Below are 26,082 nucleotides of genomic sequence, written 5' to 3' on the forward strand. Positions count from 1 at the left end.
GCAACAGTGACTACAAATCAAAACAACTTGGGGGCAGCCTGAGAAAGTGTCATGATGGGTCTGCAGATAACTGTAGGGGTGAAAATCTACTGGAAACACTCCCAGAGCAGGCTGCACTGTCAGAGGACTCGCCGCACTTGGGGACAACTGGACATGGTTCACAGGTTCTGTCAACATGTGTTCAAAATAGAAACAGTGCAGCTTAAATGATCCGGGTGTTACTGAAAATGAATTGAATCCAAGAAAACACAGGAGTTGCAATTTGTCTCTATATTTTAATAAACTTTAAGAAAGTTTTAAACAGCAAATTTATAAAATATATAGTCTTAGAAGAATATATACACTTCACCCTTATAACCCCAATAAGACTGTACACGCTTTGCCTAGCTAGGAAAAAGGGTTTTCTTCTCAAAGTGCAGATTGAAGAGGTTTTGGTGGTTGGGGGGGGGGGGGGGGGGGGGGGGGGGCATCTAATTGTAGGTACTATCTCCCAAAGGGGTTCTGTGGGTCAACAACATAACAATTGCCCTGGAATGTGCACCTTCTTCATTCTGCTCCCCCCTCCACCCTCTTCAGATCAAAATAAATTCAGTCAGCAGGTAACCTGAAAACACTTCATATACCTGATTACGACGGGTGCCACATGTGGATTGAATGTAGATTACTTTAGCACCAAACCTCAGAACTATTCTGATCCTGGAATGAGTACCACAGCATTAGTGGCACATTAGATATCTAGAGAATTCAGCATAGCAATTCATTGATGCCCTGATCACATCGCCACACAATAAACTCCTCCCCAAGATATTTCATTTGGCAATGGAGTGATTGTATATCTGCTACCAACATCTGGTAGACCAAGTTAGCTTGTTTTGGGATCTACTGATCCCATGACTAATAAAGAGCAATTCCTGTCTCCATTGAGAAGTACCCATTCCAATGCTGATTTGGGAATCCTCATCAGATTGATTTCATGGAGTGACAATTTAATTGAATCAGTAATATCTAATGATCCCCCAATTTTAACTAGGGTCAGATTCTGCCCTTACCAAAGAGCAAAATGCTCAAATACAATCAAATGGCTTTTTCTCAGTGATCTCTGCATTGAGGATCACCGCTGCTTTGGGCTGAGAACAGGAGTACAGCATTCTGCCTGGCCAGCAGGAATGGTATCCCACCAGCACACCTCCCCCACCCCGATCAACAGGGAGAGAAATAAAGTCAGCTGGGCACTGGAAATAAAACTGGGCGGGATCAAAAAGATTACTCTGAACTAATCGACAATCTGTGAAATGAAAGTAATCTTAAATTTCACTTTTGTACAAGTTAACATCTAGAAATTTACTGAAGTTAAGATGCTCTAGACCGCTTTCACATCATTGCCCTGTGTGATCAGATGAATGTGCATTGTTCTTAATTCATAGTTTAAATGGAAGCCCTTAATCATTCTTGTAAACATTTTCTAACACCATCCTACCAGCGGACTATTGACTCACTGTAACCATCGCTCTCTGAAAACCATGAGTGTGGTTACTATGCCTGAATTCAAACCATCAATGACCAGCACCAGAGAAGCCCTCACTGATGAGATGGATTTTCAGGTTTTCTGCTTTAACTTTTGTTTCAAAGTATAAAAATCAACGACTTACGAAAGGGATTAAAAGTTTCTTGAAGAGGCAGCAATAATAAAAATACCATACGAAAACAAAATAAATATTTAACAAGCTGGGAGAGTTGTTTCACATTTCCTGACTGTTCATGTTAGATTCTGCCTCGAAGTTAATGAGTATTAGCTTAAAGAGATATAATGTATTTTTGTGAAAAGTTAGTGAAAAATCATAAGAACCACTCCCATATACTTTCTGTTTAGAGCAGATAAAGGAATTTAACATTAAATAGGGCAGCATTAAACTTTGTTCAGCTCACTGAGTTGACATCTATTTCTTAGAAAGGTATCTGAAGTTTAGAAATTAATATTTGAAAGGGCGTTTTCAAGGCCTGTAGCCAATACCCTCTCTCACTACAGACCCTGAACAGAGTGCAATTCAGACCGGAGGTTAATCAAATAGCTACAGAGGGACATCACCACCCAAAAGATGACTTGCATATTTTTAAGAAAAGAAACAGACGTTGGTGGATCTTCCAAGTCATTCTAGAATATTCTGCTGTGCTTAAATTCCAGAATTTGCAGGTCAGCTCCTTTTTAAAATCCCGAATTGAAAATATGCCAACGTCTGTTTTACACTTCATGATGTCTTTAGGTGAAGGAGTGGAATGAGTCCATGTGGGAATTGAGAGTGAGATTATTCACTCCCAGATATTGGGCTGAGCGACATTAAAATAATTAATCTTAAAATGTATGAACTACAGGAAAGAAACTCTGTTACTAGAGGAAACTCTATTACTAGCTTGCTTGCAGTTCTCTCCCTAGGTCTAAGAACAGGATGATCTGCAACAATCATCTCCAATAAATCCTGGAGATTCCAGGACAATCTTTTGAGGGAAGGTATTGTTGGTAATGCATTGAACTACAAAACTGTTGCTGCTGTAGAACCATAGGCAACTCCTGCTGTTGTGTAATTTCAATTTAAGTTAACCAGACATATGGAAAAAAGGTGGATTATCTTGTTCCACAATAGGTTCTCATTTTCAGTATTCACTGAAACATAGCAAGTTTTTTTCCCCCCAAATGCTTCTAAATTTCAATTAAACAAACAAGTTGGTTTGTTTGTTTTGTCTCAGTATGACTCCAGTATCAAAGAAATAGTTTGACTGCTGCTGTGTTAGATCAGAACTCTCTTAAGCTTTAGCCATTGCTGTCCAGTCTCCAATCAGGAAGATTAACTGTGCCTTTGGGAATTCCTCTGCCATTGTTTTGAAAATGGGCTCACCTTTTTGAAAGAATTGCAGGTAGGTTCTCTTTCGTGGAAATAAAAACCCATGCAGCAAATTACTTTGCAGAGTTTTTCTTTTAAACAAAAAGCAGTACCTCCATACTCGGGACCATCACTACCTGCAATGGACAACACAGGGCAACACCGCTCCCAAGTCACACTCCAAGTCGCATGCTGATGTGGAACTGTATCACTGTTCCTTCACTGTCACTACATCAACAGACTCTTTAATAGCATGTTGAGTATCTCAACATTAGGTACACTGATCAGCGACTTACCTCAAACTTCTCATCAGCAAAGGGGGATGAACAATGAATGCTAGCCTTGCCAACTGAGGCAAGCATCCTAAGACTGATGAGAAAGGATTTACAAACTGATATCAGAGCTGGACAGTGGACTAAAAGTGACTGGAACATTTTTTGAATGGGAGGGACAAAAAAAGGCATTTAAATTTCCAAAGATAGATAACAAAAATCACAATTCCTCAAATACTTTTCCCACTTTCAAAAAGAAAGCTTTGTAGTATGCGGGGAAGCAAAAAATAATTGCCCTATGCCAAATGATCTAAATCTGTGGCCCCACAGTATGCTTCATCTGGCCATTCCTGTTTGCAGGATCATTCTGTACATCAAATGGCTGCTGTAAATCCAACATTATGAAAAAGTACTTTGAAACGTCCTGAAGTTGTGAGAGGAGGCTACAGAAACGGGAGTTGTTGGAATCTTGATTTCCAATTTCCCAACTGAGCAACACACTGTGCAACTGGATGTGTTATTCTTCATGAAGATCAGTCTCTGCTTCTTTTGGACTTTAACTGAATCGGCATGGCAGAGAATTAAAGATGGGTTTGAAGTTTGATCTTCTGTCAATTTTCTTTACTAGCAAGCACCAGCTCAGATGGAAGCAAATTCTGAACCAGCTTCTCGAATGCTTGCAAACAGTCCAAATTCCTTGACTAGTTACTAGAAAGAAGCAAGATGCAATGATCATTCCTCTGAATGCCTAAAAGATTATACTTAAGATTTGCCCAAAACTCAAATGCAAAAAAGATTAAAAGACAGTGATAAGTTCTAGATGATCCTTCTGGCTAAGCATTGTAGGAACTGGGTCAGAAAACTTTGCAGCTATATGCTCAAGTGTGATGAAGAGGAAGTTTTTGTGACAAGTTGACATTTGTAGGTATTTCAAGCACCCAATGCCTGGGACCAGTGTCTCAACTACTCTAGCTCCATCAGGCTTTCCAATTCATGGATTAAAGCCATCAAGTTCTCCATGGACGATGTGCTGGAATTGTTAGACATCTGCAGGCTGACATTATCACTGGTCAGTGAGGATGCTCCTTCTTGATGGGTGTATTCAATCAGACAGATGCAGATTTTAGGAACAATCTGAGGGTTGGAAACAGAAACAAGACAACATTGATGGAATGAGGTTCAGTCACTCAAAAGTGAAAAAAAGCAAACACTAAATTCTGCCATTGGCCAATATGACCAGGCCGTTTGAGTAAAGTTGCCAAAGGCACCCAGGATCAAGCCTTTGCTATCTCTTGTTCTCAGAGTGAAAAGCTTGGGTGGAACTGATATTGTTAGCAAAGGGATGGGTTGAAAGGTCTTAGCATCCCCTCTGCCCAGAAACAGAGTGAAAATACTCCTGTGATAGATTCATAGAATGCTATAGCAAAGAAAGAGGCTATTCAGCCCATTGTGCCTGAGGTAACTTTTTGAGAGAGAGGATTCAATTGATCCTACTCCCCACAGAGCCTTGAAAAACCATTCCCTTTGAACATTTACCAAATTCTCTTTTGAAAGTTATGCTTGAAAACATTTCACCAACCGTTCAGCTGGTGCATTCTAGATCACAAAAACTCACTCTACAAAACAAAATTCTTCTCATTTCCCCTCTTAGTTCTTTCACAAATTATCATAAGCTTGTGTCGTCTGCTTACTGAGTCTCCCGTCACAGGAAACACTTTTATTCACATTTTCTGTATGAAAACACTTCAGCCTATCCCACTTCAATACCTTTTCCCTGTTTAAGTGCTGTGAAGAACCATCACAGGCAAATCTAAAATGTTATTTTGCTGGTTATGAAATGCTTTGGGACAAGCTAAGGTTTAGAATGGTACTATGTAAAACGCAAGTCTTTAAAGACATTTCTCCAGAATTGCCTGTTGGATTGGTGAAGATCCTCTGACCTTGACCAGGATGAGTTTCTTCTTCTCATTTCCTATCCGGAATTGTTGTCCAAAGCATAGGAAGATGGAGCTTTGTGGCATTCCGCGTTGCTGCTCCATGAACTCCACACATTCTGAAGAAAAAAAAGGAGACTGTATTTTAATCGTTCAATTTTAACTGCATTCAGAGGCTGTGTTTTGAGGCAAATTTTAATAGAGGCAGGGGTTGGGGAAAATGCTGAATAAACAGCCTGCCTTATTGCAGTCAGGGCTTAAACCCAGCGTTCTCTTTAGTTCCATCCCAAACGGATTGGAAGTTGTTCCATCATACATCATGAATAGCATGATTGCTGTGGCTGCTCTTAATCCTTCACTCTCTTCTTTTGGAAAACATTTGAGGAGTTGTGTTTTTAAGCAGAGGGAATGAGGTGGGTAATAAATGCATACATGGATAACCATTGAGAAGCCTAATTCCTCCAAAAATTAAATTCCTGAATGAAATAGCTGATTATTAAAAAATGTTGAATTGGAGCTGCAAGTGTATCAGAGCACACAAAGACATTAGCCTTGTACAGGTGACTGAGAAGGAGATCAGGCAGTGACAGCAGAAGCACTCCAGGGTGAAGGTGAAAAATTGGATTGTATCTCCAATATTCAAGATTTACAAGGAAGCCAGGGCCTTTAAACACCAGCAACAGAAAGCACTGAGCAGGAAACTCACCCGTGTAAAAATCTTTCAGGCTGAATAATTTAATCTCCTCATTTCGGTTCAGCTTTTGTGACTCCTCATTCATGGTTGCCCCTGAACGGGTCCAAAAGACTTGACACTTGCCCAGTCTCTTGGCGAAAAGATCTCCATTTTTATTCTCCAGAAGAAGTCCTCCTGCCATGTTTGACAAGAGACAATTGGTGAACCTTTTCTGTTGATGATCCTTTATTTCCTCTGTACTTGGGAACCTGATGTGTTGTAGCTGAGCGAATCTTTCATTCTCTTCATCATGATACAGGCGGCAGCCATTAGCATTGCTAACTGTGCTCTGAAAGACTTTTTTGCCACGGTAGTAAATGGTAATGTCAAAATCTCTTAGAACTGCACAAAGAGAAAGAGAGGTTTAATCACTAGACAGCTTTTGATTTTGCCTTGCAATAATTTGTAACGTTTAAGCAGATCGAGTAATCAGATCCCAAGGATAACAAAAAAGGGTAGAATTCTGAGGATAGTTAGACTGCATGTGTATTTACTTGAATGTAGGAAATTTAAAAAGTAATCTCATTAAAATGAAAGAATTTGATAGTGTGGTTCGAAAGAAAGAATTTCCTGAGGTGGGAGAGTCAGCACAAGAGGGTGTAACCTTAAAACTGGACCTCAGACACTTCTGGAGTGAGGTTGTGATGTCAGGAAGCACTTCTTCACACAAAAAGTAGTGGATTCTGGAACATTCTACTCAAAACGCTACTGAGGCTAGGGTTCAACTGAAAAATTATAGATTTTTGCTGGGTAAGGGTATTAAAAGATATGGAATAATAATCTATTCTACTCGTTACTATCTCAAGAAACTCCAGTGGGTTTGTCAAACATAATTTCCCTTCGTAAATCTATTTTGACTGTCTAAATCCAATGATATTTCCTAAGTGTCCTGTTGTCATATCTTTTACAATAGATTCTAGCAATTCCCACAGTGATAATATTCTCATACTGTCAGAGAGTCATAAAGTTGTACAGCACAGAAACAGACTCTTCGGTCCAACTCGTCCATGGCAACCAGATATTCTAAATTAATCTAGTCCCATTTGTCAGCATTTGGCCCATATCCCTCTAAACCCTTCCTATTCATGTACCCATCCAGATGCCTTTTATATGTTGTATTTAAACCAGTCTCCACCACTTCCTCTAGCAGCTCACTCCATATATGCATCACCCTCTGCGTGAAAAAGTTACCCCATGGGTCCCTTTTAAATCTTTCCCCCTCACCTTAAACCTATGACCTCTAGTTTTGGACTCCCCTACCCTGGGAAAAAAGACCTTGAATATTTACCCTATCATGTCCCTCATGATTTTTATAAATATTGACAAGGTCAGCCCTCAGCCTCCAACACTTCTGGTAAAACAGCCCCAGCTGATTCAGCCTCTCCCTATAGCTCAAACTGTCCAACCCTGGCAACATCTTTGTAAATCTTTTCTGAACCCTTTCAAGTTTCACAACATCTTGCCTGTAGCAGAGAGACAAATGCAGTATTCTGAAAGTGACCTAATCTATGCCACGACGGGACACCCCAACTTTTGCACTGACCAATAAAAACAAGCATATCAAACGCCTTCTTCACTACACTGTCCACCTGCAACTCCACTTTCAAGAAACTATAAACCTGCACCCCAAGGTTGTGTTGTTGGATGTCCAGTATTTGAGGATGTGCCACATTGTGGGAGGGAAAAGACTGAGGATGTACGGCACTAATGCCATCTTTTGAATGACACATTAAAACTAATGCCCTATCTGCCCTCTCAGCTGGATGTAAAGATCTCATGGCTCTATCTTAGCGAGAGTAAGGGAGTTCTCCCCAGTGTCTTTTCCAATGTTATCCCTACACCGAACCACACAAGACAGATTATTTTGGTAATATCCATAAAGGAATCATATAATGTTGCTAGGAAAGATAATAAGTCTGAGGATTGGGAGTAGTTTAGAATACAGCAAATGAAGATAAGGAGATTAATGAAGAGAGAGAAAAAGAAAAAGAATATGAGACTAAAGTTAGTTGCAAGGTATATAAAAATGGACTGTGAAAGCTTCTATAACTATGTCAAAAGAGAAAGATTAGTGGAGATAAACATTGGTCTTTTATTAAAATAAAATAAAAACAGAAAATGCTGGAGAAACTCAAAAAAAAACTTTAAAACCCCTATGTCCTCAAAAAAAAAGTACTTTTGGATTCAAAAAGATAATTATGTTTCACTCTCTGCAAATGCTGGCAGACTTGCTGAGTTTCTCCAGAACTTTATATTTTCATTTCAGATCTCCAGCATCTGCAATATTTGACATTTATTCATAGGTGTTTTGACAGCGGAGAACGAGGAAATGACACAGAATTAAACGACTATTTTAGTTCTGTCTTCATAGACAACAACACAAAATACTTCTGAGAACTGCTGGGGAATCAAGCTCAAGTGAGAAGGGGAAATTGTATTAGTGAAAAAAAATACTGGAGTGATTAATTGTACTGAAAGCTGATAAATGCCCAATCTTTGATAATCTACATTCCAAGGTATTACAAAAAAGGGATAAAAGGTGGATGCATTGATTGTCATCTTCCAAATTTTTGCAGATTCTGGAATTCTCCCGCCTGATTGGAGTGTGGCGCCCCAATCCTAGCCTAAAATCAATATTAGGGAAAATGCTAGAGCGTATTATAAAGAATGTGATAACAGGACACTTTGAAAATATCAATGGAATTAGACAAAGTCAAAATGAATTTGAGATAGTAATTAGTAGAATGGATGAGAAAGAATCCAGTGGATGTAGAGTATTTTGCTTTACAGATAAAATCCCACCAAAAAAAAGTGTAAAATCGAAGCAATTGGAATTACACGTCACATTTTGGCATGGATTGAGAATTGGTTAGCTAACAGGAAACAGAGCAGGAATAAACAATCTTTTTCAAACTAATGGCGAACTGCTGGGATCAGTGCTTGGGCCTCAGGTATTCCCATAATCCATCAACATCTAACATTGTCAGGTTTGGCACTGAAAGTGACAATGAGGATGCAAAGATTGGAGGTAATTCAGACAATTTGAAGGAATGGATAAATGCATAGAAGATGCAATACAATGTGGATAAGTGTGATGTTATCCACTGACGTAGGAAGAAAACCAGAATGGCAGAGTATTGTTTAAGTGGTGACACATTGGGAAATGTTGATGTACAAAAGGGACCTAGGTATCCTTTTGCAGCAGTCACAAAGCAAACATGCAGATGCAGCAAGCAATTAGGAAGGCAAATGGTGTGTTGGTCTTTGTTGCAAGAGGGTTTTAGTGGAGGAGGAAAGGAACCCTACTGTAGTTATACAGAGCCTTGATGAGACCACACCTGGAGTATTATATGCAGTTTTGGTCTCCTTAAGAAAGGATATACTTGCCAGTGTAGAGGGAGTGCAGCGAAGGTTCATAAGGCTGAATCCTAGGATGGCAGGATTATTTTGTAAGGAGAGACTAGGTCAGCTGGAGACTGTATTCTCTGCAGGTTAGGTGAATGAGAACAATTTCATTGAAACATATAAAAAGCTGCTTGAACAGGCTGGATGTATCCCCAGGTGTGGAGGTCAAGAACAAAGGGTCCCAGTCTCAGGATATAGGATTGAGATGGGAAATTTCTATACTCAGAAGGTGATGATCCTGTGGAATTGTCTACAACAGAAGACAAATCATTTAATATATTTGCAAAAGAAATAGGTAGATTTCTAGACATTAAAGATGTCAAGGCACTTGGGTGAGAGGAATGTGGTATTGAGAAGGAGGGTCAGCCATGATCAGACCGAATGGTGAAATTGGCTTGATGAACAGCAAATAGCCTACTGTTTACTCCTATTTTCCATGTTTTTATCACACTGCTGTTTATAGGATCTTGCTTTTCACAAACTACAGTATCTGGACAATTTTGTATAATTGAACTGTAACAAAACTTCGAGAGTACTTGAACTCTAACCGTTCTGAAGGAGGGTCACTGGATCTGAAACATTAACTCTGCTTTCATTCCACACATGCTGCCAGATCTGTTGAGTTTTTGTTTTAGTTTCTGATTTCCAGCATCCACAGTTCTTCAATCTTTTTCTTCATTGGTTGTCAATCATTTTGGGTGTTCTGAATTTCTGATGAGCGCTTTAGAAATGCAAGTTTTTCTGTTCTGTCTAAATGTTCCATTTAAAAAAATTACTTTTAAATAGAAAGGGCAACGATTGGACGAGCTGGGACAAGAGTTCAGCTGTTTCTCAGCTTGACATACCTTGTTGGAGTTGAGATACAATTGGAATTTCAACCTGCGTTCCTGGAGCTGGATTCAGAGGGACATCTAAAGCAGGATAGTGTACTGGTATCTCCTGGGCCACATTCTCCATTACATGAAATGTTGGGACAAGCAGAGGCTCCCAAGTTTGGTCTAATATTAGGAACATAAAACACTGATTTTACTGCTTAAAGACATCAACTTAGCATGCACCATTTTTCAGCACTTTCCCCAAATAATGTCACATGGATTTGACCCCAAATGGATCCCAAGTGCATGTCAACGGGACCTGGGTCTAGAGTGTGATCAAAGGACCCTTCCTCTCCATCAGACTGCTGCATCTAGAGTTGAGGTCAAAGAAGTCATGATTTACAGCCTCACTAGCTTTGCTGGACAGGGCAACATGCCCAGTGTTTCAAGCCAAACAGGAGATTGCATTATTTCCTCCTCTGCCTATTGCTAGGTTATACGGTGTGTGATAAGAATTAACACAACCTGCTTTGTGTTTCTTGGCCTGTGAAAAAGAGGGCCAACACCCCATGGCCATACCTTGGGATCTCTGGAGGTTATTCCTACAAAGCTCAGCCCTACGAACTGCCTGGTGACAAGGCCGGGCGGTAGGTTTCTGCCTCGGATCTCTCATCTGGACTGAAAAGGTAGCCATTTGGTCCACCTAAGGTTGCTAACTTTCCAGAAATTGAGAAAGAATGTTGAGGGCACAACTGGACCAGCTATCCCCAGAGAAGAATCAAAGGAATATTAAAAAAAAATCTTTAAAATCATTTTCTTTGAACATTCCTCTTTGCCAGACATTATATATAAAATCAAAGAGACTAGTCGACACTCAAGAATCATCTAATTGTGTATGTATTATTTTCACTTTCTAATTGGCATTAGGCAGCCATAAGTCGGAAGGACAGATATGCCAATGGTAAAGGCCACTGTCATAGAGTCATAAAGATGTACAGCACGGAAACAGACCCTTCAGTCCAGTCATCCATACTGACCAGATATCCCAATCCAATCAAGTCCCACCTGACAGCACCTTGCCCATATCCCTCTAAACCTTCCTATTCATATACCCATCCTGATGCCTTTTAAATGCTATAATTGTACCAGCCTCCATCACTTCTCTGGCAGCTCATTCCACACACATGCACCACCGTCTGTGTGACAAAGGTGCCCATTAGGTCCCTTTTATATCTTTTCCCTCTCACCCTAAACCTATGCCCTCTAGTTCTGGACACCTCCATTCCAGGGGAAAGACTGTCTATTTATCCTATCCATGCCCTTCATAATTTTGTAAACCTCTATAACGTCACCATTCAGCCTTTGACACTCCAGGGAAAACAGCCCAAGCCTATTCAGCATCTCCCTATAGCTTAAATCCTCAAACCCTGGCAACATCCTTGTAATTTTTTTCTGAACCCTTTCAAGTTTCACAACATCTTTCCGACAGGAAGGAGACTAGAATTGCATGAAATATTCCAACAGTGGCCTAACCAATGTCCTGTACAGCCGCAACATGACCTCCCAACTCCTGTACTCAATACTTTGACTAATAAAGGAAAGCAAACCAAATGCCTTCTTCGCTATCCTATCTACCTGTGACTCCACTTTCAAGCAGCTATGAACCTGCACTCCAAGGTCTCTTTGTCCAGCAATACTCTCCAGAACCTTACCATTAAGTGTATAAGTCCTGTTCTTATTTGCTTTTCCTAAGGCAGCACCTCACATTTATCTAAATTAAACTCCATCTGCCACTCCTCAGACCACTGACCCATCTGATCAAGATCCTATTGTACTCTGAGGTAAGCTTCTTCGCTGTCCATTAAACCTCCAAATATGGTGTCATCTGCAGACTTACCAACAATACCTCCTATGTTCACATCCAAATCACATTTATAAGTGATAAAAAGCAGTGGACCCAGCACCAATCCTTGTGGCACTTCACTGGTCACAGGCCTTGAGTCTGAAAAACAACCCTCCACCACCACCCTCTGTCTTCTACCTTTCAGCCAGTTCTGTATCCAAATGGCCAGGTCTTCCTGTATTCCATGAGATCTAACCTTGCTGACCAGTCTACCATGAGGAACCTTGTCGAATGCCTTACTGAAGTCCATATAGATCATGTCTACTGTTTTGCCCTCATCAATCCTCTTTGTTACTTCTTCAAAAAACCCAATCAAGTTCATGAGACATTACTTCCCATGCACAAAGCCACGTTGACTATTCCTTATCAGTCCTTGCCTTTCCAAATACATGTACATCATGTCCCTCAGGATTCCCTCCCCTTGCCTACCACCAACGGCAAGCTCGTGGTCTATAGTTCCCTGGCTTTTCCTTATCATCTTTCTTAGTGGCACCACATTAGCCAACCTCCAGTCTTCTGGCACCTCACCTGTGACTATCAATGATACAAATATCTCAGCAGAAAGCCCAGCAAACACTTTCCTAGCTTCCCATAGAGTTCTAGGGCACACCTGATCAGGTCCTGGGGATTTTTACACTTTTATCAGTTTCAAGACATGCAGCATCTCTTCCTCTGTAATATGGACATATTTCAAGATGTCACCATCTATTTCCCCACATTCTACATCTTCCATGTCCTTTTCCACAGTAAACACTGATGCAAAATACTTGTTTAGTATCTCCCCCATCTTCTGCGGTCCACACATAGGCCACCTTGCTGATCTTTGAGGGGCCCTATTCTTTCCCTAGTTATTCTTTTGTCCTTAATGTATTTATAAAATCCTTTTGGATTCTCCTTAACCCTACTTGCCAAAGCTATCTCAAGTCTCCTTTTTGCCCTCCTGATTTCCCTCTTAAGTATACTCCTTCTGCCTTTATACTCTAAGGATTGACTCAATCTCTCCTGTCTATACCTGACATATGCTTCCTTTTTTTCTTAACCAAACCTTCAATTTCTTTCGTCATCCAGTATTCCCTCCACCTACCAGCCTTTCTTTTCACCTTAACAGGGATGTACTGTCTCTGGACTTTCATTATCTCATTTTTGAAGGCTTCCCATTTTCCAGCCATCTCTTTACCTGCGAATATCTGCCCCCAGTCAGCTTATGAAAGTACTTGCCTAATACCATCAAAATTGGCCTTCCTCCAATTTAGAACTTCAACTTTTAGATCTGGTCTATCCTTTTTCATCACTATTTTAAAACTAACAGAATTATGGTTGCTGGCCCCAAAGTGCTCCCCAATGACACCTCAGTCACCTGCCCTGCCTTATTTCCCAAGAGTAGGTCAGGTTTTGTACCTTCTCTCGTAGGTACATTCACATACTGAATCAGAAAATTTTCTTGTACACAGTTAACAAATTCCTCTCCATCTAAACCCTTAACACTATGGCAGTCCCAGTCTATGTTTGGAAAGTTAAAATCCCCTACCATAACCACCCTATTATTCTTACAGATAACTGAGATCTCCTTATAAATTTGTTTCTCAATTTCCTGCTGACTATTAGGGGGTCTATAATACAATCCTAATGAGGTGATCGTCCCTTTCTTATTTCTTAGTTCCACCCAAATAACTTCCCTGGATGTATTCCCAGGAGTAATGCTATCCCTTATCAAAAACACCACTCCCCCTCCTCTCTTGTCCCGCTTTCTATCCTTCCTATAGCATTTGTATCCTGGAACATTAAGCTGCTGTCCTGTCCATCCCTGAGCCATGGGGCCCAAGATACAACCTTTTACCCTTCAGGGAACTGCTTCCAGCAAGGCCTGGAGGGGCAGAGAGAAAGTCCCATTGTACACCTGGATAGCAATGGCTACTCTTTGGTCTCCATGTTCCGGGTAAGTTCCATATTAGACACCCCTTTTGAGGTAATGATTGCAGCCTTTACCTACGGTTACCAGGTGACAAATGAATCACACTTGATATTTTACTAAATGCCCTTCAGCCCTCAACCTATCCCCTGGTTCTGGTTCCAGCAATTACCTGCGTTGAATGTTTGACTTGGCAGCTCTCTGTACTCATCAGTGGGCACGACTTGGGCTGGTGACACATTGAAAACTTCCTGGGGAGGAGTGCCAGGAGGCACCTGGAAATTGTAGATTCCGTTCACGGCTGAGTTATAGATGTTTGCTGGATTGAACAGGCCAGGAGCCATTTGGTCTTTAATTAAAGAACAAAAAGGAAGTTTTTTTTTTCTTGCATTATCACACATTTCCCAACATTCCAAAGCACACTGCAATCAGTGAAACACTTCTGCAAGTGTTGTCACTCTTTCATTTTGTCTACTGTAAGCTCCCATAAACCTTTAGCTGCTGCATCATTCTGGCGAACATATGCTGTGCCCCCTCTGAAACCAAACTCTCCTTTCTGTGCTCCAGATGAGAACATGACTTATCACTCTCTATAAATGAAGCATTGCTTCAGGTCAAGAACTGGGAACTGGGGATCGAAGGAAACAACTTTCAACATGTTGGCCTAGGTATCATCTGGGCAGGGGTCGTAAGGGGGAGTTTCCAGGTCCTAAAGAGAGTCTTCCAGGTCTTCAGGGAGTTTCAGTGGAATGAAGATTCAAGTGGAAAGTCTTATTTCGTTGTGAAGAAGTTTTAATTCCTCGTTGCAAGTGAGTCTTTACTCATCAACAGATTCTCCACCTGGAGTCACCTGATATTTCAGTTGGGGGGAGGAGCTCTCAGAACAGGCAAGTGATGGTGGTGGGGCAAGGTGGAGGTAGGGTTGGTTAGTTTGAAGGGTTATGCTTGGCTGCACGCATTCCCACTTCTCCCAGCCCACAGACAGTTCTAATAAGGCTTCCTTATTCACCTCCCCATAGCTGCTAGCTGCGAATGACTAGCTGTGTACCCCAGTGGAATCTCCATGTCAGGATTTCCATGCAGCCCAAAAAATCACAAAGGTAACACCCAACCAATATCGAGGAATAAATTACTAACCTTCAGCACTGTCCGACAGATTCATTAAATCAAAATCTGGAATCCATTCTTCTAACTGTCCCTGATTGAATAGAACCAAGGGGAGACATCTGTACTTTAGACTGTTAACATTTCCAAATCACAAAGCTCTTCATCCGTTCCTGTCACATTCAGCTCAGAAATGGATTATACATACAGTCATTGGTCATTAATGAATGTTTTTATCAAGTAGTTTAATTATTGCATAAGTGGAAAAGTCATTGATTCCCTTGTTATAAAGGGGATGATGTGAGGGGTTAGCTGTGTCTACCTTGAGATCACACTCACTTTCTTTCATTTGAGTCAGAAGGCTGTGGGATCAGGATCTACTCAAGAGTCCCTGAGCACATCACCCCACACTACTGTAGGGCTAGTACTTGAGCACAGCACTCTTAGTGCTGAGGGAGCACTGCACTGCTGGAGGGCTAGTACTGAGGGAGCACTGCACAGTTAGAGAGTCAGTACTGCAGGTGTGCTGCACTGTTGGAGGGTCAGTACTGAGGGAGCCTGAAATGACATAGGCGTGCCTTTCACATATGAAATAATACAAGGCCCTGCATGCCTGGAAACCTGCTATATGCTTACTGGCTGTTGTGTATCCGACACTGGAACAGTGGCTACATTTCAAAAGTTACTTTATTGGTTGTAAAATGCTTTGGGAAACATTAAGGTTGTGAATGGTGCTATAGAAATACAAGTCTCAATTTTTTTCCCACTCAAAACAAAAAACTGCAGAAGCTAGAAACATAATTGTCACAAAGCTAGTCCCTTGTTTTTCTAAAAGCTGTTCCTTGGCTCAAGGATGCTCTGCTCTTGATTATCTTCAGAGGGGTGATAAACCAGGCCAGGCTCTGATCGTTCTGGTTTAGTACAGAGATTAAAGGGTGTTGAGGAGTCTTTTTGTTTATATGTAGCAGATGAGACTTCAGGCCAAAGTGGTCATGTTTTAGAAGTGACCTGTATAATGAAAGGGGAGTGGTCAGCTCTCTAGCTGAGCTGAGCAGTTTAGTTCAGTGCAGCACTGGTTGGAAATTTAACAGGGAGCTGTGTGGAAACTGTCTCTCCCTCTCTCTTTCTGCCCTTCAACTTCAACCTGTAAGCACGTGTTCCATTTATACTGGTTTTTTGGACTGTTGTGTATATTCGGAACAGCATACTTAAGTTTGGTTTGGATAGACAGTTCTGTAGGGGTTCTTTATTCTGTTCTGTGTGTTTCATTGTGTAATTTTGTGAATACATTTTTGTCTGTTTTAAAACTAGCAGTCAACCTAGCTAACTTACTCCGAGTAATTTTCACTGTACACTTACCGAAACAAATTGCAAAGTTATGGTCTGGGCTGCCTGCTTAAGAATACTTTGAGTGGTCTGGCCTAGTCCATAACATAACAAAAACTAAAAGTGCTAGAGAAACCTAGTCAGGATTTATAGAGAGTGAAACAGAGTTAGCAAGTTTAATTAACAGGTTTTTCAGGACACAAACTCTGCTGCAATAAGGTAGCTCAATATCAGACACTCGATATAGTTTCAGGTGACTGGAGAATGTCGTGGAATTGATTTATCAGTAAGTGAGCACTTAATGTCAGAGGAAGGATGGAGCTATCTGTAATAAACAAAATGGCAGTTCCTAATTCCTTACTTTGCTTCAACATTGGAAATAATCGTAGATCCTGTCAAAGGCCAATCTTCGATGTAACATGACAGGTTTCATCTGAAAACTAGAAATAGAACTGAAGTGCTTGGAATTTGTTTTGTGAAACTGTTTTCTTGCTATCCTTGTTCTGGACACTCACTGTTTCTTGCTACTTTGTTGTAATTGTTTAATTTACAAGTAAAGCAGATTGCTGGTTTTAACCTGTTAGATTCTGCCACACTCACAGCACAGAACATAAAACAAGACATGAATTTCTATAATGATTTTCCCAACCCTCAGGATGACTCAAAGCCTGCAGCCAAGTAACAACGTTTTGAAGGATATTCCTTGTTATAATGCAGCAGCCATTGTCTCCAGCAAAACCCCACAAATAGCAACATGATAAATGACTGGCATTCCTTTTTTTCAGCGATGTTGGTTGAGTGACCTTGAACTCTTATTCTTTCTAAAAAAATATTGCAATGGCATCTTTAACATCCATTTGCACGGGGAGACAGTTTAAGATCTCTCCAGAAAGACAGCACAGACATCCCTTAGTACTGCCCCTCTGACAGTGCAGTGTAGCCTTTGTATTGCTCCTCCCACAGTGTATTGCTTCCTTAATATTTGATTCTGTATATTAAATATCTGAAGTGGGATTTCAATCCACCGCATTCTGACTTAGAGTGCTGCCCGCTTTGAGGCAAAGCTGTGACAACACTGATGAGCAACCAGAAAAACTGTCTTCTGCTCAACAGACATGAAGTTTGAGTGTTCTGGTCAAGGTATTTAAAATTATGACACAGATCAAGAATATCTTTTCCCTTCAGTTGAGGAATCCTGAATAAGGAAGCCAGATATATAAATTGTGTTAAAGCAGGTTAACAGTGCACCTTGATATTAAACAAACTTAAATGATAAGAACTTGTAATATTCCCCATGGTTATGGATCCAAATTAATTTACAAAGGGACAGCTCTAGTGAAGCAGAATGAAGCTTCCTGGTGCTTTCCAGAGGTCTTAAAGCCATACTTCCTGCTCCACATCATGTTTCCTGGGTTTGTGAAATTCTATTATCATGGGTTTCCTGATGATTGAAAGTTCAGTGAAACGGAATCGCAGATCCCAACATACCTTAGTGTTGGGTATTGCAGAGGACTGCTGGGGAACATAGAGTGCAAAGTTAGGCTGTTCCAGGTTAGTCTCAGGACTAATGTGCAGTTGTGATTCGAGGTTATCATCTTCCTGCAGAGTTCCATCCATGTTTGGTTCTGAAATCACAGCAAAAAGAATTTTAAAAGTGTAAACCTTTTTTTGTTTTGAATTGTTTTTTCGCAATTACTTCAAATCAAGGAATATGATGCAGCACAGAAGGAGGCCATTCAATCCATTGTGCCTCTGCTGGCAGTTTGAAAGAATAATCCAGTTAGTCGCACTTCCCTGTTTGCCCCATACTCTAGGCACATTTGCCTTTCCATGTGCAGTATTTATTATTGAATTTGCTTCCGTCATTTTATTGGACACAGTACCTTCCAGACCATACAGTGGTCCACAAAAATATTCTCATCAATCTCCTGTTCTTTTGCCAACTGTCTTAAATCTGTATCCTTCGGTTACTAACCCTTCCATCACTGGAAACAATTTCTCCTTATATCAAAATAATCCAGAATTTTGAACGCCTCTGTTAAGTCTCTTCCAGACCTCTTCTGCTACAGAGGACAGCAACCTCAGTTTCTCTCATCTCCCCACATTAACTTAGGTCCACTTGGCAACTACCTAGACCCAGCACTGGTTATCCAATCCATGAGCCCCACAGCCAATCAGAAAGGAAACTGACTCTTCGCTAATGAATTGCAGGATTCTTAACTGACACCACATGGACTGCAGCAGTTCAAGATGGTAGTTTGTGACCTTATCAAGGATGATAAGAGATGGAGATTAAATGCTTGCCTTGCCAGCAGAACCCAAAACTCATGAGCAAATAAAAATGTCAAAAAGCTTTCCTCCGCAAGTTCAAATCTGTTTCACAATAAAAACAAAGAAGTTCATCAAGATTTTCAGCAATGTTCAGGATCTTAATGATCACTGCAGAATAGTCTTGTATTGCCATTTGCTATTTGGATTAGGTTGCAACCACAATAAAACAATTATACTGAGTCCAATTAGGTAGAGATTTCCAAACACTAGCACACACAGACATGCAAAGGAACTGTGTAGGGGCAGAGGGTAGAATGTGTGGTCTCTCTAATCTGTTCTATGAGACCATGGCTGATTCGTTACTAAATGCCAGACATCTCAGTCCTTGAAATGGAACACTTAAGCTACAGTTATGTCTCAGATCACAAGTGAAACATACCAAGCGCTGAATTGACCTTGTCGTTAGTAATGACATAGATTTTATGTGGATCCGTTGATTCCTTCGAGTTGTCCTCCAGCAAAGTGAATGAGTCAATGTTGTTGAGGGCACATCGGAAGTTAGTTTTCCATTTGGGTGGACCATCAGTACATTTCCCACTCACTGTTGCCCAACCCTGGAGAAGAAACAGCAAGATTCTTTAGCAATTGACTGCAATGAACAGTACCAGAATGGTGACAATACAGTGCAGTGTTCCCTCAATATTGTCCCTCAAACGCTGCAGTGCTCCCTCAGTACTGACCTTCACACAGCATAGTGCTCCCCCAGTACTGTCCCTTTGACAGTATAGCACTCCCTCAGTACTGCCTCTGAAATAGTGCAGCACTCTTTTTGCATTGCATTGAGAATGCCAGCAATGGTTATACACCAAAATCCCCATTGCAATATTTTTTTAGAAAGAATAAGTGGTTCTTGAGGCTACAACATTATGGCTGATAGGTGATAAAGTTACCTACTGAACCATGAGTGGACACTGGCAACTATCTTTCCTTCTATTCAAAGAAGAACAGTAGAGTTAGGATTAAGAGAATGTGGTATCCAAAATAGATTCTCTAGCTATCATCGATAATAACCGTTTGCCTGATCATCACCTCATTGCTGTTTGTGGGCTCTTTATATACAAATTAGCTGCCACTTTTGCCTATATGAGTTCCAACACTTCGTAAGTGCTACACTGGTTGTGATGTTCACTTCATATGCAAAGATGAGAAAGATGTAACAGGAATACTCCATTAATCACGTGGGAAATATTGATATCAGAAGATCATGATTTCGCAGAATGGTCTCCCAAAGTAGAATGATTAATTGACATGTCAGGACCACTATGTACCTTTAGAGTTTCTGCCCAGTGATCCTAGAGCATGTACTTGTGTTTCACTTCACTGATGGAATGGGCGCAATGGGCTAGTGGTGTGTCCACTGCATAAAATGCCAAGAACCCACCTCAGTCAATCGGCTCTGACCCTCACTGCACTGCACAGTGGAGTTTCTTGACAGCCTTTGATTCATGTACGTGTTACAACTGCATGGTCTGGAACTATAGCACTGTTCCTGCACTGTTACCACGTCAAAATCCTGGATCTCTCTCCTTAACAGCATTCACGGTCTACCTACGCCAAATGGACTGTAGCAGTTCAAGAACTCAGCTCACCATCACCTTCTTAAGACCAATTAAGGATGGAAAAAATGCTGGCCTAGCCAGTGACATTCTTATTCCATGAACAAACAAAAAGGTAGCAGAGGTAACAGAACTTAGTGAAAAACAAATGAGCAAACTCCAGTGCTAAAAACAAAAAGCAAATGCTGGAGATCACAGTCAGGCAGCGTCCATGAAGAGAGAGCGAGCTAATGTTTCGAGTTGAGATGAGTCTTCATCACAACTAACATGAAGTCCTCATTGCATTTCATGTCAGCTCTGATGAAGAGTCATCTAGACTCGGCATGTCGCTTGCTTTCTTTCCATGGATGCTGTCTGACCCGCTGTGCTCTCCAGCATTTTTTGTTTTCAGCACAGATTCCAGCATTTGCAGTAATTTTCTCCAACCATGAGCAAACTCCAGTGTTCTTCTTGAAGCCAGCTCCACAAGCAATATCATCGATGGTGGGCTGCACACTGTGCCTCAATGACTGAAAAGGCCCAGCATTCCAAAAGAAAACAAAGAAAATGCTACAAAAGACCCAACCACCTGCAAGCGGAAAAGCATAGATGGGGAAAAGCTGTTTCTGCTCCAAAAATCAAAAAGAACAAGAGGGCACAACTTTAAAGTGATGTGCAAAAGAAACAGGTGGTAATGTGAGAAAACAACTTTTTCATACAGTCAGGTCTAGAATGGCAGTAGGGAAAGAAGGTCAAGAATGCAAATCCTGCGCATTGGATCCCATTATCCATGCTCCATGTGTAAAAAGATATGCAGGTTGAGGATTGGCCTAGTTAAATCACATAAAGACCCTCAAAGAAACTCATAATTCTGGGGAGACAGAATCCCCAACTTGAAGACGTCCAATGACCACAAGGATAGTAGGAGAGTGCTAGTATCATACATATTGTATTAGACAGTGTTAGGTTATCAGTATTTCCATGTTAATTATTACTGGCCCAAATAACACTGAAATATCTAAACTTCCGTGTATTCTAGGACAGGCACATTGTCTTTCCATTGTATCAGCCTCCACACTGAGAGCGAGAAACCATTGATTTAGAGTTATAGAGTCGTACAACAAGGGAAATAGACCCTTCAGTCTAACCCTTCCATGCCGACCAGACATCCTCCAATATCCCATTTGGCCCATATCCCTCTGAAACCTTTCCTATTCATATACCTATCCAGATGCCTTTTAAATGTTGTACCAGCCTCCACCACTTCCTCTGGCAGCTAATTTCATGCACATATCACCCTTTGCATGAAACAGTTATCTTTCAGGTCCTTTTTAAATTTTTCCCCCCTCAACTTAAACTTATGTCTTCTAGTTTTTGACTCCACCACCTTGGGGAAAAAGACTTTGATTATTCACCCTATCCATACTCCACATGATTTAATAAAACTCTATAAGGTCATTCCTCAATCTCTGATGCTCCAGGAAAAAAAAGCCCCAACCCATTTAAGCCCTCCACTCTTGGCAACATCTTTGTAAATCTTTCCTGCGTCCTCTCTAGTTTAGCAACATCCCCTGACAGAAAGATGACCAGAACTGTACGCAGTACTTTAAAAGTGGCCTAACCAAAATCCTATGCAGCTGCAACTTGATGTCCAAACTCCTGTACTCAGTGTTCTGACCAATGAGGTCAAGCCTGCAAACACCTTCTTCACCACCCTGTCTACCTGTACCTCTATTTTCAAGGAACCATATACCTACACCACTAGGTCTCTTTGTTTGGCAACACTCCCCAGGGCCCTACTATTAACTGTAGAAGTTCTGCCCTGGTTTGCCTTAACAAAATGCAACACCTCACATTTATCTAAATTAAACTCCATCTGCCACTCCTCAGCCCACTGGCCCATCTGATTAAGGTCCTTTTGTATTCTGAAAGAGTCTTCTTCACTGCCCATTGCACTACATATTTTGGTGTCATCTGCAACCTTACTAAATATCCAAATCATTTATATAAATGACAAAAAACTGTGGATCTAGCACCAATCCTTGTGGCACACCACTGGTCACAGACCTCCAGTCCAAAAAGCAACCCTCCACCACCACAGTCTGTCTAGAAGGGGAAGCAAAGTGACACTTAGTGCATTGAGACACTCAGACAATAACAGCTAGAGATGGTCTGCTGCTTGAGATTTCAAATGGGTAAAAATCACCCACCAAATCATTGCTTAGAAGGTTTATATTTCCACATAGAGACACATGTGCATCAACAGGCCCACATAGTCCTAGTGGAACCAAACAGCCACCATCTCACCAGAGAAACAACTGATGATGTTTGAACCTGAGGGTCACTGCAGCTCACGTGAAGGGAGAGGTTGAGATGGAGAGTCCTTCAGGAACCTCAGCTGGTACAGGAATTGAAGCCACACTGTTGGCAACAATCTGCATCACAAACCAACTGTCCAGCCAAATGGGCTAACTGCTTCCTCAACACATATACAGAGACAAAAGGCAGCTACTCACTGACCCAAAACTGAATATTTCATCAAACCCCGTTAACAACAAGATCCACATCCTCAACTGCCCCATCATACAATGCAGTATCAAGTGATCTTGAAGATGTGACTGAATTAATCTCCCATTTGAAAGAATAGGCCATTATAACTTTCCACTGCGCCAGCAGAGGGAGCAGTGACCAGGGACCATGTTTACAAGTGCCTGCACATCAGGTAAACACCATCTGTACCACGGGAGCGAAGGATCCAATGTTTTTATTTGATGTTTGGCATATGGAGCAAATACAAACTTAACTAACTGTGGATTCCATACATTGGACAGTCTCTGATGAGGTTTGCTGATTAGCCTCACTTTACACTAAGCCACAGACTTTCTGTGCTATAGATCAAACACTAAACTAACATGTCTTGAGAACAAGAATCCATTGAACTGGACAGCTTAGCCGTCATTTTTCAATTTCTAAGAACCAAAACATTTCAAAAGGAATCCCTACAGAGACAAAGTATAAAGCACCTGCATTGACATAGCACTTTGTAGGATGACCAGACATTTCAACGTGTTTTACAGGCAAGTAAGTAGTTTTGAAGTTAGTTGTATTATTGGAATTAAAACAATAGGTTTGTGCACAGCAAGCTCCTACAAGCTGTAGTGAGACAGTTACCGGGGAATCACTTAATTCATTGGTTTTGACAAAACAGCAGAGCAGACTCTCCTGCTCGCCTTCAAATTAATGCCAGAGTCTTTACATCCACCAGGGTCTGAGTTTCTGAGTGGCGCTTCCTCATTGCTGTCTATCTCCGGCAAATTGTTAGGATCGGACTTTGTGATTCAGACATTAGCTCGCTCAGCCGCCTCAGACCTCCAGGGACAAAGGGCTGACTCTAGAAACAGCATTCATTCTCGCAAACCGCTGCAAGTCCCTACCTTGAAGATGCTGTAATCATTCTCACAGAGGTCCTGCCTGCCGGCATGTTTCCAGGGAATTCGGAACATGGTCTTTTCGTGGTTCAGCCAGCGCAGCCCATGATAACGACCGCTGTTAACCTGAGCGATTAACCAGGATCGGAATTGTGGTTTCTGGTTGTTCATTCTGCAAACAAATAAAGACAACGCGCTGTGTTTGAAATACAGTGCAGAGCAAAGGAAGACAGTGAATTCTGCAAATTAGACACAAAGGCTTGCCGCCGGCAAGTACATTTCTACAGTGTAGAGCAAGTCACCTCTGCTTGCCCATTGCAGACACTGCAAACATTAAAACATCACTCTGCTTTCAATTCAGCGCATCCCGGGTCTCCAAAGTTCCTTTATACAGATCTGGGGCACCCAATGACGTCACATGCTGACAAGGAGCCCAGCCAATCCCTAAACCACCACCACCACCCCATCTACCTCCCTCACAGCCACCAGCCTCTGTCCTTAATACTAGGTGCGAAAACTACCGTTTGCCAAATATGGCCATCCGGTTTCCTTTCCCCGAAATGACGTGGAATCCAGTCGAGTTTGTAAGCTCTAATTTATTTCTAAGTTTCGCTTTCTATTGTTGCACTGTTTTCCAACCGAAATTGGCGCTAACCATGTACATAGCCAATGCTGAGCAAGAAGGGGACGTTCAGATTAAAAAAAAAGGACAGCCCTTTCATTTTGCAAGGCTTTGGAAAATTTTTCTTTACCAGTCAACATTATCAGCCAATAATTCGAAGGCCGTGGAAATCCACACGCTGCCAGTTCCCAAACCCTCGGAGTAATTCCTTATCCCCGCACCATCCATGGACAGCAGTTTCTGCAGACCAGTGTGTGCCAGTTGTACTTGAGTAACTCATCAAGTTGCCTCCAACCTTCCAAATCTATGACCTGGAAAAGACAAGGGCAGCGGACACATGGGCACACCACCAAACAACTTCAAGTGCTCATCTTAGAGACAAAAAAAAAGTGCAGATGCTGCAATCCAAAATAGACAGGCAGGAGGCTGGAAGAACACAGCAGGCTAGGCAGCATCAGGAGGCGGTGAAGTCGACATTTTAGGTGTTACAGGTTCTTCAGCACTGGATCCTGACAAGGTCAGAAGTGGAGATGTTAATTGATGCTTGGAACCATGTTCAGCATCACTTGTGATGCTTTAAATCCTGAAGCAGTCCTTGCCCATAGCAGCTCGACCTGGGTAGCATTCAATCCAGGGCTCATCAATATCCTATAAAAGTAACATGTGCCCCTTGAGTGCCAGCCAATGATCATATTGCAACAAAACCGAATCTCCATTTGATATTCAAGAGCAGCACCATTTCTAAACTCCCCCCATTAATATCCTGGGGTATAATCATTGACCAGAAACCAGACTGAACTAACTATACAAATAATGTGGCTACAAGATCAGATCAGAGCCTGCAGTAAATAACTCACCTTGTGACTTATAAAGCTTTCTGCTGTTTAAAAGGCACAAGGAACATAATGGAATGAAAAACAACTGGAGATGCTGGAAATTGGAATCACAAACAGAAATTGCTGGAAAAACTCAGAAGAGTTCTGAAGAAGGGTCACTGGACCCAAAATTCTAACTCTGCTTTCTCTCGGCAGGTCTGGGAGCATCTGTAGAGAGAAAGCAGAGTTAGCATTTTGGGTCCAGAGTTCTTCAGAACTCTCCTGAGTTTTTCCAGCATAATAGAATAAACTCCAGCTTCAATAACACTCAGGACGATTGACAACATTCAGGAGCAAGCATCACTCACTCGACATCCCCTTTCATTGCCTTAAACATTTATTCTCCATATCCAGTGCACAGCTGTAATAGTGTTTACCATCTACAGGTTACAAGACAGCAAATCACCACAACTCCACTGCAACCACCTTCTAAACCTGCAACCTCCATCACCTCCAAGAACAAGGGCAGCACTTACATTGCACTGCAACATCACTATAACAGGTTCCCCACTGAGTTATACACTTTGCTGAATCATAATCCTGCTACTCCTTTCCTAGCAACATTGTAGCTAAACCTGTATCTCCGGCAGAGCATTGAAGAGTACAGCTCTCCAGTATTTCTCAAGAGTACTTACTGATGGACAATAAATGATAGCCTTAGCAGTAATACTTTTCCTCAGGATTGAATAAAACAATACTTCCCAGCTGTATCTCAGTCGTTAGCACCCTGAGTTAGAAGATGTGGTTTTCAGTCCCACTCAAGGGCTTGGGTGATTGACTGCCTGATTTGATTTATTGTCAGGCGTACCTAACTACAGTGAAAAGCTTTGGTTATGAGCAGTACAGGCAGATTATAGTAAGCAAGGGCATAGGATTTTTCAGCAACACATTTTTAAGCTCTGATCCCCAGCATCTGCAGTCCTCACTTTCTCCTGAAAGAAAACTTGGACAGAGTAAGGCATACAGGCTACACTGTGCACTAGGCAAGATCACATTAACGATCAGCATTGTTTG

General features: G+C 41.4%; 1 protein-coding gene across 4 annotated transcripts; it reads right to left on the minus strand.

The window, feature by feature from the left end:
- Positions 1-255: 255 nt before the first annotated feature.
- On the minus strand, positions 256-24,026 carry irf7 (interferon regulatory factor 7). Of its 4 annotated transcripts, none has more exons than XM_087996446.1 (10): positions 23,874-24,026; positions 23,578-23,743; positions 18,988-19,162; positions 17,766-17,902; positions 14,985-15,045; positions 14,020-14,196; positions 10,066-10,218; positions 5,789-6,157; positions 5,062-5,201; positions 256-4,282 (listed from the first exon to the last, which is right to left on the minus strand). In XM_087996446.1, the coding sequence occupies exons 1-10, from the start codon at positions 23,903-23,905 to the stop codon at positions 4,112-4,114; spliced, it is 1,581 nt and encodes a 526-aa protein (XP_087852572.1). In that variant the 5' UTR covers positions 23,906-24,026; the 3' UTR covers positions 256-4,111. The 4 variants fall into 4 exon arrangements, with proteins under 4 accessions (XP_087852572.1, XP_087852573.1, XP_087852574.1 ...); XM_087996447.1 differs by having other exon boundaries at positions 5,089-5,201; positions 23,874-24,025; XM_087996448.1 differs by having other exon boundaries at positions 23,849-23,970.
- Positions 24,027-26,082: the final 2,056 nt, after the last annotated feature.

The sequence above is a fragment of the Chiloscyllium plagiosum genome, unplaced genomic scaffold, assembly GCF_037043375.1.
Source record: "Chiloscyllium plagiosum isolate Xiang-an unplaced genomic scaffold, Cpla_swu_hap1 HiC_scaffold_18, whole genome shotgun sequence".
NCBI lineage: Eukaryota > Metazoa > Chordata > Chondrichthyes > Orectolobiformes > Hemiscylliidae > Chiloscyllium > Chiloscyllium plagiosum.